At 33.5% G+C, this 19,430-nt stretch overlaps 1 protein-coding gene across 3 annotated transcripts in view; it reads left to right on the forward strand.

The window, feature by feature from the left end:
• Window positions 1-19,430, forward strand: part of LOC137616494 (monocarboxylate transporter 9-like) — a 287,290-nt gene that overhangs the window by 238,025 nt on the left and 29,835 nt on the right. For all 3 annotated transcript variants that reach the window (XM_068346307.1, XM_068346309.1, XM_068346308.1), the window contains exon 4: window positions 16,225-16,441. In XM_068346307.1, the coding sequence (XP_068202408.1) occupies window positions 16,399-16,441 (43 nt within the window). In that variant the 5' untranslated portion in view covers window positions 16,225-16,398. The remainder of the gene's footprint in view (window positions 1-16,224; window positions 16,442-19,430) is intronic.

Here is a 19,430-nt window from a genome sequence, read left to right on the forward strand (position 1 = left end):
AGAAAGTGTAGGGCACTTTTTCTGTATTTGTTTTTCAACTTTATATAATTTCCAATAACCAGGGGATTGTTTGAGAGAAAAACATCAAGAAGTCAATACCACATTCATTTTTTTTTTCATACATATACGTAAAAGGATGTTAGATAACTCATAATCAATCAATCAATCAATACACATACGTAAAAGGGTCACACGGGACGAGTCGAACCCATTTACAATTACTGCGCCTTTCATCCCTAGATACTTTGACATATCCTTTCAAAATGATTCTTCCAGTAATTTATGAAAATATTTGAGGACCATGTATGAGTATGTATATTTGTATGTGTGACAGTATGTGTAATATTTATATGTAAATTTGGTAGCGTATAGGAAATACGATTCCCTTGTGAAACAAAATGTTCAAGACATGCCATTAAATTCATTGTGCCTCTTAGTAAAGTATGTACCTGACGGTTGGTCGACTGTGATGGGCAGCTGCTTAGTAGGACAGATGCATTGAAGTGGCAATTTCACACCAAAAATGATTTCTGAGAATTGGGAAGTTAGGAGCATTTTGGCCAGGCCACCAGCCACCCGTTGAGATACTACCGCTAGAGAGTTATTTGGGGCTTTAACTGACTAGACTACTATATTGGATCCCTCTCTCTGATCACGGCTCATTTTTCCTTTGCCTACACATACATCGAAAAGTCTGGCCTGTTCTTTACAGATTCTCCTCTGTTCTCATAAACCTTACAACGCTGAAATTACCAAACAATTTTTCTTTGCTCAAAGGGTTAATTTACACTTTAATTGTAAAATGGCTATTTTCCTTTTGGTAAGTGTAGAAGAGATGCTTTTATCTATGGTGAGCAGCTCTTCTAGGAGAAGAACGCTCCAAAATCAAACCATTGTTCTTTGGGTAGGGCCACAACCTCTCTACCATGGTCTTTCACTAGCTTGAGGTAGAGTTCTCTTGTTTGAGGGTATACTCGGGAACAATATTCTATCTTATTTCTCTTCCTCTCGTTTTTTGAAGTTTTGATATTTTATGTATAAATGATTATTTTAATATTGTTACTGTTCTTAAAACATGGTATGTAAATTGTTCATTACTTCTCTTATAGTTTATTTATTTCCTTATTTATTTTCCTCACTGAGCTATTTTTCCCCTTTGGAGCTCTTGGGCTTATAGCGTCCGGCTTTTCCAACTAGGGTAGTAGTTTAGGAAGTAATAATAATAATAATGATAATGATAACCAGACCTTTCGATGCTTCCTTTGGAGTGGGAGGAGGAAGAGGAGAAGGAGCAAGAGAAGTTGGGGGAGGAGGAGGAGAAGGAAAAGGCAGAGGATTAGAAGGGGTAGGCGGAAGAGGAAGAGGGGAAGGAGGAGGAGGAGATAAAGTAGGAGGCGTCCGTCAAAAGGAATAGGAGATTGGGAAGAAGTGCGTTCATTATGCTCTGGCGAAAGAGACTCGACAATGTCTAATTAAAACAAGAATGAACAAAAACTGCAGAGATTTGAAAGAAGATAAGAGGGTGGAAATGAAAGGGGAAATCTGGAATTAAAAAGGGAGAAAGAACCAACGAGAAATGATATATAAGGAAGTTTTAGATAAGGGGAAGAAGGGGAATTGTTTCACAAAATTCGTTTAAAAAGGAACAGTGAGGGGTTGCATACAAGGGGAGATAGTGATGTGATGAGAAAAAGAAAGATTGAAATGGCGACCCGGGGGAAATTACAGAATTAAGTCAAGAGATTAAAGAGGAAGAAGATTAGATAATCCTTGGTGAATGGGAAACAAAAAAAAGAGATTATAGATAGAGTTTTATAAACATAATAGGATTAAATACAAGACATGTAAAAGAACGGAACATTATATTTTGGTAAAAGACTTTAGATCTTAAAAAGTGTTTTGGTTGGATAAAATTGTGATATTTTCATTCTTTGTATTTGATTTGATCAAGAATCTTTGATGAAAAGGTGAGTCTCTCTCTCTCTCTCTCTCTCTCTCTCTCACAGTTAGGCTTGTGGTTGCCCATTGGAAACGCCCCTGCTTGAAAATATGTTGGACGAGAGATCAAGTTCCGCTCAAGCTCGAAACTCTCTTGTTGTGTTTACAACCTCACCATCCTTGTGAGCTAGGATGTTTGGGGAAGGATATAAGTCTACCTGTTAAATCATCAGCAGACATTGCTTGGTCCTCCCTGTGCCTAACTTGGGTGGAGAGGGGCATTAGGTACTGATTATATTATATATATATATATATATATATATATATATATATATATATATATATATATATATATATATATATATATATATATATATATATATGGTCAGTCTTTAGGGCACGGGTCGGGTAATTTTTTTCGTTGTTACCCCAAAAGAATTTGTAGTAAAATAATTTTACCCGTGACTTTGAAGTTCTCTTGAGGTCAAAACAATTTCCTTATAGAATTTATGGATGATAAATACATAAAACATTTATATTAGATTAATATTTAACTGTTTCTTTCATATATCATTATGAAGTAATAGTCCTTCGTCTTGGTGTGAATATATAAAATTCACAAACAAAATGATTGACTGTCAAGTATTTCAAATTCGTTAAAAAACAAGAAAAAAGATGTTATTGTATACCATTTTACCTGAAAAAAAAAAGTTTACCCTTCCGGATAATAATAGTGGGACACAATTGAAACTAATGAAAAAATTATTGAAATCTTTAATATTTTATTGATATCAGCCCCCACAGGATTAAGAATAAAAATACCATTTCATTTTTGATACATCAATCTCAATTTTGGAGATTCTTTTATATATGCTATTTGGTTACAACGGTTTTTTTTTTTTTTTTAGATTTCCAAGGATTATAAAACCTTGTTCACAAGGTACATTGTTGCAAAAGATAGTACAATATTAGATTCTTCCAAATATACAATTTTTTAAACCTTTGCAGCTTTTAGCATCCAAAAACTTATGACATCATCCTTGGTCTCAAATTCCATGCTAGTTTCATTGTTGGAACAAAGTTTAATAACCTCTTCTGCCAATCCTTCAGTCTCTTTCCATTTCAATGAATTTGCAACCCATCAGACAGTATGGGAATCAAGATCTGGAAAGTAGTCATGAAACCCATTCCTAAGTTTGGTCATGGGATCTTTTGACTAACTCCATGTCACTAAGATTGCAGGGTTCACACTCTTCCAAAAAGACTGTAAATGACAGAAGTTTTACTGCTATTTACTTTTTGGTGTCAATACTGAAGCTCAATGTGCTGAAATTTATTCCTATGGTAAGATGAGATTGAGGTTTTCCTTACAATTCCTTTAGTACATTTAGATGTCCAAAAATATCAGTTTAGTTTGCAAGAAGATCAAGCCAGGTTGATTTTTTTAGCTGTGCAAGTTTGTTTTTTTATTCGTCAGAAACATTAAAAGTTCGTTTCTAAGATTACAGAGTAATATAATGAAAATGTTTCATAGAGGAAGTGCTAACATCTCTTATCAAACAATGACAATGCTATACTGATATTCCTTCTTCCTCAGTTTTAGATATCCTGGACTACTCAATGCATTCTTTTTCTCCAACTTTCATATTCGTTTCCCTCTCTAAGCACATCCACATCCATAGCACTTTCATTACCCCCAAAAAGTTTCTAAATTACCCAATTTGGAGTAATTTAAGGCAGTGTCGTTGTTCCTTGCCTCTGCCATTCATGAGCGACCTTCCACTGTCTTGGAGTAAAGTTATCTTGTTTGAGGGTACACTTGAGCACACTCTTCTATCTTATTTCTCTTCCTTTTGTTTTGTTAAATTTTATAATTTATATAGGAGATATTTATTTTAATGTTGTTACTCTTCTTAAAATATTTTGTTTTCCTATTTTCCTTTCCTCACTGGACTATTTTCCCTGTTGGACCCCCTGGGCTTATAGCATCCTGCTTTTCCAACTAGGGTTATAGCTTAGCAAATAATAATAATAATAATAATAATAATAATAATAATAATCTACTCACATTCAATCACCAATAATGACTCCGTCATGATAACAACACTGCTACAAAGAAATTAAAAAGTTTATCATGAATATTGCAAAGAAGCGAAATGGCTCGATGAATCGAGTGAAATAATCTATACAAAACGAGCAGTTAATTATGATGCGAACTGACAAGACTGATGTCCACACGTGCATCTTGTTAATTGCAGCTGTTTCAGACGCGTCTCGCTCACGTCTGTACATGTCATAATGGCCTTGGGAGAGAATCACATGCCAACTCTCTCTCTCTCTCTCTCTCTCTCTCTCTCTCTCTCTCTCTCTCTCTCTCTCTCTCTCTCAGAGCTTTTAGATTTGAGGTAATTTTTAAGCCGGATGTTTATGTTTTACTGTTTTTTTTATTATATAACATTTGAAATTTCATTGTTTTTTGTTTATCAAACGCGTTTATTATTATTATTATTATTATTATTATTATTATTATTATTATTAATAAAAGCTAAGCTGCAGAAAAAACTAAAAAATCCAGTTCATTGACACGAGAGAGAGAGAGAGAGAGAGAGAGAGAGAGAGAGAGAGAGAGAGAGAGAGAGAGTGTTTATAGCTTGTGTAGTGTTCCTTCGGGTAAGAGCAAAGTCACTTTAAACCTTTTTCTTATTGAAGGCGAGAGGAAAACAACGCCATTAACGATCACTTTGATCTTCCCGATACTGTAAACAGAGAATCCATATTGACATGGGGGGGGGGGTCACTTTGATTGGTGTTCAGTAACGCTGCTAATCTGAATAGAAATTTTAGATTGATTAATTGGCTAGCAGACTTTCTCCTAATAGGGATAATTAAGTTAAATGCTAAAAGTTCCATTAGTGGAATAGGGACGTGTTATATTGCCATATTTTTAGCGATCATTAAAGATATAGTGAATATTATTTCTCGTGAAATGACAGCTACCTCTATTGATAGATGAACGAAAAAGTATTACATTGTATTCTGATATATCGATACTATGCAACGACGGTAAAGTGTAGAGTAATTAATTTAATTTTGAGAATATATAATTATGATCCAAACCCAACTATATATATATATATATATATATATATATATATATATATATATATATATATATATATATTTTAATCTCGTTGCTCTTCTTAGAATATTTTATTTTTCTTTGTTTCCTTTCCTCACTGAGCTATTTTCCCTGTTGGAGCTCCTGGGCTTATAGCATCCTGCTTTACCAGTTAGGGTTGTAGCTTAGCAAGTAATAATGATAATAACACACACACACACACACACACATATATATATATATATATATATATATATATATATAATTTTATAGTTTACATATGAAAAGTCTGTCTTAATGTAGTTACCAATCTTAAAATATTTTATTTTAATTGTTCAATACTTCTCATACAGTTTATTTATATCCATTTCCTTTCCTCATTGGGATTTTTTTTTCTCACCCTATTGACGCCCTTGGACTTATAGCATCATTCGTTTCCAACCAGGCTTGTAGCTTAGCCATTGATAGAATTAATAATAATGTATGATATATATATATATATATATATATATATATATATATATATATATATATGTGTGTGTGTGTGTGTGTGTGTGTGTGTGTGTAAATATTGAAATATGTAATCGTTATCAATATTTACAAAAATTAGAATCATAACATTTCTATTATGTCAACATTTACGGTTATGCTACATTAAGAACTATTAAGACTGGACTTTAATCAAACTAATGATTATATTATCTAAAAATGGGAAATATATATGCTTGTTGCATATGCAGATGATACTACTCTCTTTACATCAATTCCATCCCCTGAATGTAGATCTGGGGTTGGTGAATCCCTAAATAGAGATTTAGCTAAAATTAGTGCACGGTGCAAATTATGGGGTTTGAATTTGAATCCTAACAAAACTCAAAGTATGATTGTGAGTAGGTCAAGGACGGTGGCTCCTCTACATCCGGTTCTCAGTATTGATAATGTTTCTTTAAATTTGTATGACTCTTTTAAAATTTTAGGTGTGATTCTCGACAGCAAATTTACTTTTGAGAAACACATTAGGTCTGTGTCTTCCTCAATTGCACAAAAAATTGGTTTATTGAGAAAGTCTTACAAGATTTTCGGTGATCAATCTATTCTGAAGAAGTGTTTTAATTCTTTCATTCTACCTTGCTTTGAGTATTGTTCTCCTGTCTGGTCTTCAGCTGCTGATTCTCGTCTTAATTTGTTGGACAGAAACTTACGGTCTATTAAATTTCTTATTCCTGATCTAGATATTAATCTCTGGCACCGTCATTCAATTAGTTCATTATGCATGTTGCATGATTTTTCACAACTCTGACCATCCTTTACATTCAGATCTCCCTGGACAATTCTATCCTGTTCGTAATACTAGGCAGGCAGTTAATTCTAATAGCCAGGCCTTTTCCATCATGAGGCTCAATACTACACAGTATTCTAGAAGTTTTATTCCAGCTGTTACCAAGTTATGAAATGATCTTCCTAATCAGCTAGTTGAATCAGTAGAACTTCAAAAGTTCATAGTTGGAGCAAATGTTATGTTGACCAGGCTGACATGAGTCTTTTTATAGTTTATATGACATATCTGTTTTGGACGTTGTTAATAGTTTATATAGTAAATATCTATTTTGACGCTGTTACTGTTTTTAGAATGATTTATTGTTAATTTATTCTCATCATTTATTTATTTCCTTATTTCCTTTCCTCATCGGGCTATTTTTCCCTGTTGGAGCCTTTGCGCTTATAGCATCTTACTTTTCCAACTAGGGTTGTAGCTTGGCTAATAATAATAATAATAATAATAATAATAATAATAATAATAATAATAATCATGAAAGAGACGAGGGGGGGGGGACAGGTTCATTAATTTCCATCTGGAACTACTTCAAATATATATATATATATATATATATATATATATATATATATATATATATATATATATATATATATATATGAACTGTTTCATGTTTATTTTCTTTTAACGAAAACATAATATTTACCACACACACTATATATATATATATATATATATATATATATATATATATATATATATTATATATATATATACACATATGTCAATCCATTGTCTTTTTTCCCATCTTCTACTTCGTTCGCTATATCTAGGGACGCAATCTAGTATTCTTTTATATATACAGTATATATATAAATATATGTATATATTTATGCATGTGTATATATATATATATATATATAAATCTATATATATATATATATATATAAATATATATATAAATATATATATATATATCTATATATATGTATATATATATATATATATATATATATATATATATATATATATATATATAAACATAATAGATTGGGTCCCTAAAGATTGCAAACGAAGTAAGGGCAGGAAAAGAAGACAATGAATTTATATATATACATATATATATATATATATATATATATATATATATATATATATATACATATTGGTAATAAAAGTTCATGAACATTTAAAGCCAGGCTAAAGCGTTCACCAAAATGTATATTTAATTGACAATTAATAAAAAAAAATCTATTATAAGTACAATGTTATTATTTATATAATTTACGGATAACCTCCGTCCGCTCTATTTCCCCCTCTGTCCCTCGGATTTGGGATTCCAACAAATCTTTCTCCTCTGGCTGTAATTGACAGTTTTGGCATCCGGCTGCTCCGAGGATGAAGCGGTAGGATCCCGTTGAATCGATGGGTTTTGTCCAAAAGTAAAATTTTCGTCTTGCAGCTTCATTAACTCGGGGTTGTTAGGGTCGCTTCAGATTTTGGAATTAAGAGAAAAGGGGCATTCTCATAACTGAAAATATAGAGAAAAAATATTCTCTCAATTGACAATGAAGAGAGAAAGAACCTTTTCACATCTGAAAATATAGAGAAAGAATATTCTCTCAATGGACAATATAGAGAGAAAGAACCTTTTCACAACTGAAAATATAGAGAAAGAATATTCTCTCAATTGACAATATAGAAAGAACTTTTTCACAACTGAAAATAGAGAACGAATATTCTCTCAATTGACAATATAGAGAGAAAGAACCTTCTCACAACTGAAAATATAGAGAAAGAATATTCTCTCAATGGACAATATAGAGAGAAAGAACCTTTTCACAACTGAAAATATAGTGAAAAAATATTCTCTCAATTGACAATATAGAAAAAACTTTTTCACAACTGAAAATATAGAAAGAATATTCTCTCAATTGACAATATAGAGAGAAAGAACCTTCTCACAACTGAAAATATAGAGAAAGAATATTCTCTCAATGGACAATATAGAGAGAAAGAACCTTTTCACAACTGAAAATATAAAGAAAGAATATTCTCTCAATGGACAATATAAAGAGAAAGAACCTTTTCACATCTGAAAATATAGAGAAAGAATATTATCTCAATGGACAATATAGAGAGAAAGAAACTTTTCACAACTGAAAATATAGAGAAAAAATATTCTCTCAATTGACACTATAGAGAGAAAGAAACTTTTCACAACTGAAAATATAGAGAAAAAATATTCTCTCAATTGACACTATAGAGAGAAAGAAACTTTTCACAACTGAAAATATAGAGAAAAATATTCTCTCAATTGACACCATAGAGAGTAAGAAACTTTTCACAACTGAAAATATAGAGAAAAAATATTCTCTCAATTGACACTATAGAGAGAAAGATTTTTTTCATAACTGAAAATATAGAGAAAAAATATTCTCTCAATTGACACTATAGAGAGAAAGAAACTTTTCACAACTGAAAATATAGAGAAAAAATATTCTCTCAATTGACACTATAGAGAGAAAGAATTTTTTCACAACTGAAAATATAGAGAAAAAATATTCTCTCAATTGACAATATAGAGAGAAAGAAACTTTTCACAACTGAAAATATAGAGATAGAATATTATCTCAATTGACAATATAGAGAGAAAGAACTTTTTTCACAATCAAAAATATCAAGAGAAAAATGACATTTTTACAACGGAAAATAGAGAGAAAGAGCTTTTTTTCACAACTGAAAATAGAGAGAAAAGGTGCATTTTCACAATAGAAAATAGACAGAAAAAAAGCATTTTGCACCTGAAAATAGAGAAAGATTATTTTTACTACTGAAAATAGAGAGAAAGGGCATTTTCACAACTGAAAATAAAGAGAGCATTTTCACAACTGAAGTTAGAGGTAAAAGTGGGTTTTCACAAATGAAAATGAATAGAACATTTTCACAGGTGTCGCCAAACTTCATATTTTCAGTTCTTGTGAAAATAGAGATTTACACCCAAATTACTTATATAAAAAGATGTTACCAACAAACTAATTAACATTCATGTATATATTGTGATACATGAAAAGAATTTACTCACATTGTAATTAAAAAGCCCTTCAATACATTACTGCTTTTGATTATTAACTTAATTAACTTGCATGTGGTTCAACGTCAGGTAATTACCGCTTAGGGTTATAAAATTTCTTTGATATAATGTTCATTATATAATCAGATTTAGGAAGACACAAATGCTAACGATTTGAACACATAATCATACTTTGACATGTGGGCGAGTTTGTAATATTATATATATATATATATATATATATATATATATACCGTATATATATACATATATATATATATATATATATATATATATATATATATGTGTATATATATATATATATATATATATATATATATATGTGCATGTGCGCATGTGTGTGAGTGTTAGTATATATATATATATATATATATATATATATATATATATATATATATATATATATATATATATATATATATATACCATGCTAGGTGGTATATCTTAGCAATCCATTTTTTCCAACGGTTATACTCGTATAAGAGGATGAGCAACTCGGTGGAGTAATGAAAGTTTTGGGTGTTGAGGAAACGCCCCCATAAATCTTGATGAAGTCGCTGGCAGCAGGGTAACGGATTGGGTTTAATGCGATGGACAAACTGTCTCTTCGGCTTTTACTCCTGATACCTGACGGTTGATCCTATTAGAATTAGTATGGACCGGCAGGGGAATGGCGGTGTATATTAGGACCGAGTACCCTGCTTCTCATAAGTCCTGCTATCAATGTGGATGTCATGAAATTCAGGTAATAAAAGTTTGTGGCAGGCATAACAACTTTTATTTGTGTTCAATCTACCGAAATCCAGACATGGATGATTCTATCTTCGATTGTCTTCTTACCATTATGGCTAAGATACAAGAAGATGATAGAAAGGCTTCGTTTGTCTTTGTTGGTGATTTTAATGCTCACCATAGGGAGTGGTTGAGTTCTATCTCTCCTACCGATCGCCATGGCTTAAGAGCTTTAGACTTTGCCTCGGAATCAGGCTGTGAGCAAATCATAAATGAAGCTACTCACAGGTCTGGTAATTGCTTGGACCTCGTATACACTGACTCCCCTGGCGTTATAACTAGTAAGGTTGGTTCTCCAGTTGGGACTTCTGATCATGCCTTGATTTCATTATTAGTGAAGACTGATCAGCCTGTCCCTGATATATCATATTCTTGTAAAATTTATATGAAATCCCAAGCAGACTGGAATGGGATTTTGCATGATCTTTTGTGCTTGAATTGGTCACAATTATATAATAGTGTAGATCCTGTTGTCCCTTTGAATGAGAATCTAGTCAACATAATTGATAGGCGTATCCCTTCTCGTGTGCTAAGGTACCGAATGAAGGACAAACCGTGGTTCAATGATGATTGTAGACGTGCTTATTTGGAGAAGCAGGAGGCCTATCACCTATCAACTATACTCAGCTTCGAGCTTTTGCTCAGAGAGTTTATGCCTCAACTGAAAAGGAGTACAATTTAGTCATAAAAGAAACCCTCTCTGGTACAACTCAGGAACATAAATGGTGGTCTACCCTTAAATCTGCACTCTTTGGTGTAGATGCAACAGTTCCTCCTTTACTTAAACCAGATGGCTCAGTCACTCACTGTCCAAAGGAAAAGGCAACCCTTTTGGATGATGTTTTTGACAGTAAACAGAGTAATGAAAAACTTGAACTTCCTCATTCCTGTTTTCCTGAGGCTAAACTAACTAGTTTAGCTTTTCGATCTCGTGAGATTAAAGCTCTGTTGATGGACCTTGATGCTTATGGAGGTGTAGACGCTAATGGTATTTTTCCTTTGTTTTTTATAAAGACAGCAGATTTCTTAGCTCCAAAGTTATCTGTTATTTTACGCAAGTTAGCAAGAAGAGGAGCTTTTAGCACTTGTTGGAGAATTGGTAATGTTACTCCTCTATGTAAATGTGTTTGTGGTAGCTCAAGTCCCACTGATTACCGCCCAATTTCCATAACTCCCATATTATCTAAAGTTTTTGAACGTCTTCTGGCAAAACGTCTTAATAGGTTTGCTGAAGGTAATCATCTATTCCCTAGTTTGCAATTTGGTTTTCGGAAAGGCCTTGGAGCATGTGATGCCCTTCTTACAATCTCCAATGCAGTACAGAAATCCCTTGATTGTGGTCGGGAAGTTCGTATGATTGGCCTTGATTTTAGTGCTGCCTTTGACCGTGTTAATCATGAGGCCCTTGTTTTCAAACTGAAACAGTTGGGAGTGGGTGGGTCGTTTCTTAGCATTATTATTGATTTTTTAAGTAGTAGATCTCAAAGAGTTGTTGTTGATGGGCACCATAGTGAGTATAGGAATGTGATATCCGGTGTTCCACAGGGTAGTGTTCTTGGCCCATTACTTTTCATACTATATACACATGACATGTGGTTTGGCCTAGAAAACAAGCTTGTTGCATATGCAGATGATGCTACTCTCTTTGCATCAATTCCATCCCCTGAATGTAGATCTAGGGTTGGTGAATCCCTTAATAGAGATTTAGCTAGAATTAGTGCATGGTGCAAATTATGGGGTATGAAGTTGAATCCTAACAAAACTCAAAGTATGATTGTAAGTAGGTCAAGGACGGTGGCTCCTCAATATCCGGATCTCAGTATTGATAATGTTTCTTTAAATTTGTATGACTCTTTAAAAATTTTAGGTGTGATTCTTGACAGCAAATTTACTTTTGAGAAACATATAAGGTCTGTGTCTTCTTCAATTGCACAAAAAATTGGCTTATTGAGAAAGTCTTTTAAGATATTCGGTGATCAATCTATTCTGAAGAAGTGTTTTAATTCTTTTATTCTACCTTGTTTTGAGTATTGTTCTCCTGTCTGGTCTTCAGCTGCTGATTCTCATCTTAATTTGTTGGACAGAAACTTACGGTCTATTAAATTTCTTATTCCTGATCTAGATATTAATCTCTGGCACCGTCGATCAATTAGTTCATTATGCATGTTGCATAAGATTTTTCATAACTCTGACCATCCTTTACATTCAGATCTCCCTGGACAATTCTATCCTGTTCGTAATACTAGGCAGGCAGTTAATTCTAATAGCCAGGCCTTCTCCATCATAAGACTCAATACTACACAGTACTCTAGAAGTTTTATTCCAGCTGTTACCAAGTTGTGGAATGATCTTCCTAATCGGGTAGTTGAATCAGTAGAACTTCAAAAGTTCAAAGTTGGAGCAAATGCTTTTTTGTTGACCAGGCGGACATGAGTCTTTTTATAGTTTATATATGACATATTTGTTGTTGACGTTGTTAATAGTTTATATATGATATATCTCTTTTGACATTACTTTTTTTAGAATGATTTATTGTTAATTTGTTCTCTTCAGTTATTTATTTCCTTATTTCCTTTCCTCACTGGGCTATTTTTCCCTATTGGAGCCCCTGGGCTTATAGCATCTTGCTTTTCCAATTAGGGTTGTAGCTTGGATAGTAATAATAGTAATAATAGATAGACACTGCGCATCACAAGGAACTGGGTATCCTTTGATGTATCAAGCCAGTGAATCCTCTGTGGATTTAGTCAGTCAATGGAAAGAGAAAATGACAGAATGGCTCCCAGTCCCGAGCGTATAGAGGTGCCAAAAATCTACCGGTGTATAAATACTGAGGGAAAATTGAAATTAGTAATTGGAATGTTAGAACCATGAATCAGATTGGTAATTTACAACAAGTGGAAAGTGAATTTATGATATATAGTTTGGATATCTTGTCCCTAAGTGAAACACGTTGTAAGGGGACTGGTAAGGAAACTTTAAACCAAGGAAAAAAAAAGAATATATATATATATATATATATATATATATATATACCTGTATTTGTATATATATATACCTGTATTTGTATATATATATATATATATATATATATATATATATATATATAAATATATATATATATAAATATATATATATGTGTAAAAATCACAGGAAAACGTGATGCTCAGATGCAGAAGAACCACAGGGAAAATGAAAATACGAAATATACGCAAGAGAAGGGATAGAAATGATGATGACACCAAGAGCAGAAAAAGCATAGTCCGAGTGGAGAGCTGTAAATAGTAGGTTGTTACTAGCAAAGTTCAAATCAAAGCAGTGCAATATGCGTATTATATTTTTCTATTGACCAATAAATTATTCCCCTGGAGAAAGGAAAGAGGAATGCTATGAAGAACTGCAGTGGGATAGATGAGATCCCAGAGAGAGATATGAAAATTTTGATTGGTGACTTCAATGCTGAAGTTGGAAGAAATAATCAAGGGATAGAAAATGTGATGGGTGTCGAGGGTCTTGTAGTTGCAAATGGAAATGGGGAATATTTCATAAGTTTCTGTTCGGCAAACAATCTTGTCATTGGAGGTAACACTTTTTCAACACAAGAACATCCACAAATATACATGGATTTCACCATGTGGTAATTACAAAAATCAAATAGGTCACATTGCTATTAATAAAGAGAGAAGGATGATTCTGAGAAATGTAAGAAGCTATAGAGGTGCAGAAATTGGTAATGATCACCAGCTCCTCATTGCTACACTGAATTTAAAACTGAAAGCTCTCAACAAAAAGGTGGATAGAATACCCAGGTTTGATACAACTAAGCTTTTAGAAGATGAGCACAGAGAAACATTTGCAATTGATTGTAGGAATCGATTTGCAGTCTTAGACTTTAAGAGACGAAGAGCAGACAATTAATGAAGAATAGTGTGATATTCAGAACATATATCAGTCAGTTGGTAGTGAAGTCTTGGGACACGCAGTTACAAGGAGAAAGCCACGGATATCAAATGATAATTGGGATAGTATAAAAAGGAGACAAAGACAGAAATAGCATTATTAATGAAATCTCGACTGGGGCAAACAAGAAGAAGCATATACCTATCAAAAAGAGAGATGGATCTGTTATAACAACAGGAGACGAAGATATGCGTTGGATGGAACACTTTAGTGAGGTTATGAATAGGAGATATGAAGGGAATAATTTGATTGATATATCTGAAGCTGATGAAGACCTTGATGTGCCCATGAATGAATTCAGTGTGTTTGAAGTCGAAGCTATCCTAAAAAAAACTAGAGATGGAAAGCTCCTGGATACATTGGAGTAACTGCCGAGATATACTGGCCGAAAATGAAGTGACTCCCAGAATACTTACAAGATTATTTTGTAGAATGGGGTGTGAAAAGGCAAATCCTGATGAATGGAAGCTAGTGAAAATGGCAAAAAAAAAGAGATCTGACTTATTGTAATAATTTAAAAGGCATCACACTTAAGTTAGTCGTCATGAAAATATATGGTATACTAATTCTAAAGACTGGAGAGACAGATTGATGAAAAGCTAAGAGATGAACAAGCAGGATTTAGAAAAGGTAGAAGTCGCACTGACCAAACTTTCATTTTGAGACACGTACAACAATACGTAGAATATAGAAATCCACTGTTGATGGCATTTGTGCACTATGGAAAAGCCTTTGATAGTGTGCACCGGCCAATTTTGTGGAGAGTCCTGCATTATTATGAAATTCCTCTTAGATATGTGAATTTGATTAAGTCTGTTCATGAGCACATCAAGTGCAAAGTTAATGTTAGTGGAGTCCTATCAATTGAATTTCCACTGAACAGCAGAGTACTTCAAGGGAATGTGTTGTCACCTATGTTGTTTATCCTCATGGATTTAGTAATGCGTAGAACAGTCGGAGATGGTGGAGAAGGCTTGGACTGGATTGGTGATAGGAATTTATCAGACCTAGAGTATGCTGATGATGCTGTTCTTGTTAGCAGAACACCACAGGATTTGCAATGCTTGCTTACCAGAATGCATGAAATATCACACAAGGTTGGACTGAAGATAAATAGAAGAAAGACAAAGATGATGAGGAAGGAGTATGTAATGGAAAAGGAAAATATCATGGGAAGAAGAAAGGGTTAATGAGGTAGAATCATTCGAGTATTTAGGAACTATGATCATGAATACAGGGTCTTCAGAATTGGAGTTTAGTGAAAGATTGAGAAAAGCAAATCAGACAATAGCTAGGTTAAGTAAAATTGGAGATTAAATCGCCTGAAAATACATATGAAAATCAGACTATATGTCAGTGTAGTGAGATAGGTGTTACTATATGAACATGAGTCATGGCATGACAATGAAACAATCTCTAATAGATTTAGTAGATTTGGGAATAAAGTCCTCAGAAGGATATTGGTAGTTAATTGGCAGGACAGGATTAGAAACTATAAGAGAGATTACTCGAGTGCCATAAGTGGATGAGATCATGATGAGGGGTAGATGGAGATGGTTTGGTCATGCTCTTCGCACTCCCCAAGAGAGATAAGCTCACCAAACGTTCAGTTGGGCTCCACAAGGCACTAGAAGAGTTGGAAGACCCAGGCGTACATGGCTGAAAACTATGAAGTGCAAAGTAGGAGATCATGAATGGAGAAGTATTGAATTAAAAGTTCAAGATAGAGACGACTGTCGAAATCTAACCGAGGCCCTTTGCGTCAATAGGCGTAAGAGTAGATGATGATGTTGATATATATATATATATATATATATATATATATATATATATATATATATATATATATGTGTGTGTGTGTGTGTGTGTGTGTGTGTGTGTGTGTGTGTGTGTGTGGTGTGATCGTCAAAAAACCAACTGATAAAAATTTTCAGAAATCTGACAAAGATAAAGAAATCCCTTAAACCAATGGAGGATCCCCCACTGCAGCTGTGCGTCCATAATAATTATGACATTTTTAATCGTTTTCTTTCCCATTCTTCTCAGGATGAGGAAGAACGACAGCTGCGGATGAGAGGCAGCTGAGGGGACAGCAGGTAGTACCACTAGCAGCACCACCACCACCACCATCTTTAGCACCACCTGAATTATTCACCGGTACACAGCTGGAGGCAGAAGGAAGGGGAGGGAGGGGTGGCCTTATGTCATGATCACCTGACGATGCTTATGGATGCTAAGACGCATATCTCGAACCCACCACCAGGTAAGAAATTCTCTCTCTCTCTCTCTCTCTCTCTCTCTCTCTCTCTCTCTCTCTCTCTCTCTCTCTCTCTCTCTCTCTCTCTCTCTCTCATATTTTGTGTATAGTATCCTCTTGAATTTAAATGACCTGAACAGGTTCAGTTATTTTAATATATTAGAATTTTTTTTTTATTAATAGAGAATTAATACTGCATAACCCATTATAATTCATTCTATGTCCTTCCCTTGGCTTCTTCCGTAACTTTCCAAAGGCTGCGATTACCTAACCGAAAATAATTGTGATTTTTTGGAGCTTAAGTAATGGATTTGTTTCTAAAGACCTTCAGCTTCTGTCTCCTTATGAATTTACTACCTGCTGCTAATTTTCATGTACAATACGCAATGCAGTTTACCATTTCAACTTTTTTTCGACTTTCTTTTCCAGCAGAGAAGAGGAATTTTCTAAATACATTAAAAACTATTTTCAAGATAATTACATAATTATATTATGCCACTTTATTATATTTTGCGTCGGTGAAGTTTCTTTCAAATTATCCGTTCATATTAACAGACATGATTTTGTTTACGGGTATAGTGAAAACATGCATTTAAAACTGGAGTAGCTTTAAACAAATCCAGGAGCTGTTTAAAGGCCACTCGTGAGTGGCAAAGTCAAAGGACAGTGACATTGCCGTAGCAAGAAGGACAATGGCGCCAGAGAACCCTCTCCACCCAAGTTAGTACCAGTGAGGGCCAGGCAATGGTTGCTGATGGCTCAACAGGGAGACTTAAACCCCCCCCCCCCAATAGACTTACCTTAGCTGACAAGGGAGATCAGGTTGCAAACACTACAAGAAACAGTCGAGTTTGAGCAGGACTCGATCCCCCGTCCTCAGAACGCTAGGCAGGACGGTTCCAATAGGCCGCCACAACCTGAGCTGGTATTCCCAGTTCTCAACCTTCTTCCTCTCGCCAAGTCTGTTTTTGGATGTAGCTGTCCCACTTATGTCCCCGTGCACTCTTGCTGCTACCTATCATAGTTGATTGACTGCCAATTACATTACACCCTTATAAGGTCAGCAGACTAATTGAATCGTTCAAAGAGTGGGGCCTGGGTTTTTTTTTTTTTTGTGAGATCAGTCTCAATAATTGATAGTACAGCTTGGCTGGTAACCATTGATACACACATACACACACATTTTATATATATATATATATATATATATATATATATATATATATATATATATGCATATATATAAATATATATATATACACATAATGTATGTATGTATAAATATATATTTCTAAAGTGTAGTCAGCCAATGTGGGTACATGACTGAGTGGTACAGCACATAATTGACGTTTGGTAAGCCTGTGGATCGTTCCCGAGCTACTGCTCTCCAGTCCACCAAACAGTAATTGAGTATCAGAATCAGGGGTCAAGTGTTAAACCATTTCCCTTGAGAATAGGGAGGAAAAAAAAAAGATTATCACTAAAATTTTTTATTTAACTGCTAAGTTAATTATGAGATCCTCATGCAGGAAACCTCAATAACTCGCCTATAGTCACTGTATCATTCACAACCGTCTCAAACTTAATCTTATATTTACTGTGTGTTCCTCCGCCTTCTTGATGTCACCTAATATTTCCGAATTATACACCATTTTCACTAAGTTTTAGTTTTCTATTCTCCCAGATTATTTTAAATTTCCACTTTTATAAATCGCTAGAGTTCTTGCCATTAAAGCTTTTATTTTCTTCAGAAATCATCATGCATACCTCACTGCCATAAAGGAGCGCTAGTTCAGCATTCTTTTTGTGCCACCTAACCTTGATAGCAGTAGATGATTCAAGTCTTCAGAATTAGTTTAAATGGCTGAAGTCAAAAGATAATACAAACAACAGTAACGAAAGAAAGGGAATCATTTTAAGTAACAAGCGTAGGAGATTCTCAGTTATTTGTCTTTTCTTTATGATTTTTTAATATTATTCTACAGGCAGTCTGGTTTATTAAATGATTTACTTGAGCAATAGTTCTCTTGTTAAACTTGGCTGTTATAAGACTACTACTACTACTACTACTACTACTACTACTGGTTGAAGAGATAATGAAAATTATAATGATTTTAGTTATTGTGATATAAATTTCATTAATAGTGTAGTATAATAAAAATATCAGAAATATTGAAAATAATAAAAGGCAATAATGTCTTTCAAGTGTAAACTTTACAAAAATCCAGCGATATGATGAACTTGTCTTTCCATAATATTTTATACATTTTGAAGAAAAACTTAGAGTGATGTATCCCATATTATTATTATTATTATTATTATTGTTGTTGTTGTTGTTGTTGTTGTTGTTGTTTTCGCCAAAATTGAAGATTTTCCGAAGGATATGTATTCACCCCTGTCTATTTATATTACTTATTTGTTTGTGAGCAACTTTACACAAACTAATGTACTGATTTTGACCAAACTTGGAAGTCATGTTGTGTATGACCCAAGGATAAATCTGTAATGTTTTGGATAAAGTATATCAAAGACCAAGTACGCAGCAATTCTTTAAAGATAATCGCAAAGATGGGTAAATGGCAAATATTTTGTTAGCTTATTTTTTGCCTGGGAACAAAATTACGCAAAAACTACTTCAACGAAACGTGGTGGACATGTGAGGTGTGACCCAAGGACAAATCCATTAGAATTTAATTATATATATATATATATATATATATATATATATATATATATATATATATATATATATATATATATATATACTGAGTATCCCTATAGTTGTTATTATTATTATTATTATTATTATTATTACTTTTATTACTATTGTTATCATCTAAGCTACAGCCAGTTTTTTATTGAATTACCAGGGAATATTACTGCTAAACATTAACATTGCTGTAAAGTCGTGTGACCTTAATAATGAAAATAACGTTATTTTAGAGGTTTTAGCGGTTTTATTTTTATCAGAAAACTTATTGTGATTTTCAAATAA

The sequence above is a fragment of the Palaemon carinicauda genome, chromosome 22, assembly GCF_036898095.1.
Source record: "Palaemon carinicauda isolate YSFRI2023 chromosome 22, ASM3689809v2, whole genome shotgun sequence".
Taxonomy (NCBI): Eukaryota; Metazoa; Arthropoda; class Malacostraca; order Decapoda; family Palaemonidae; genus Palaemon; species Palaemon carinicauda.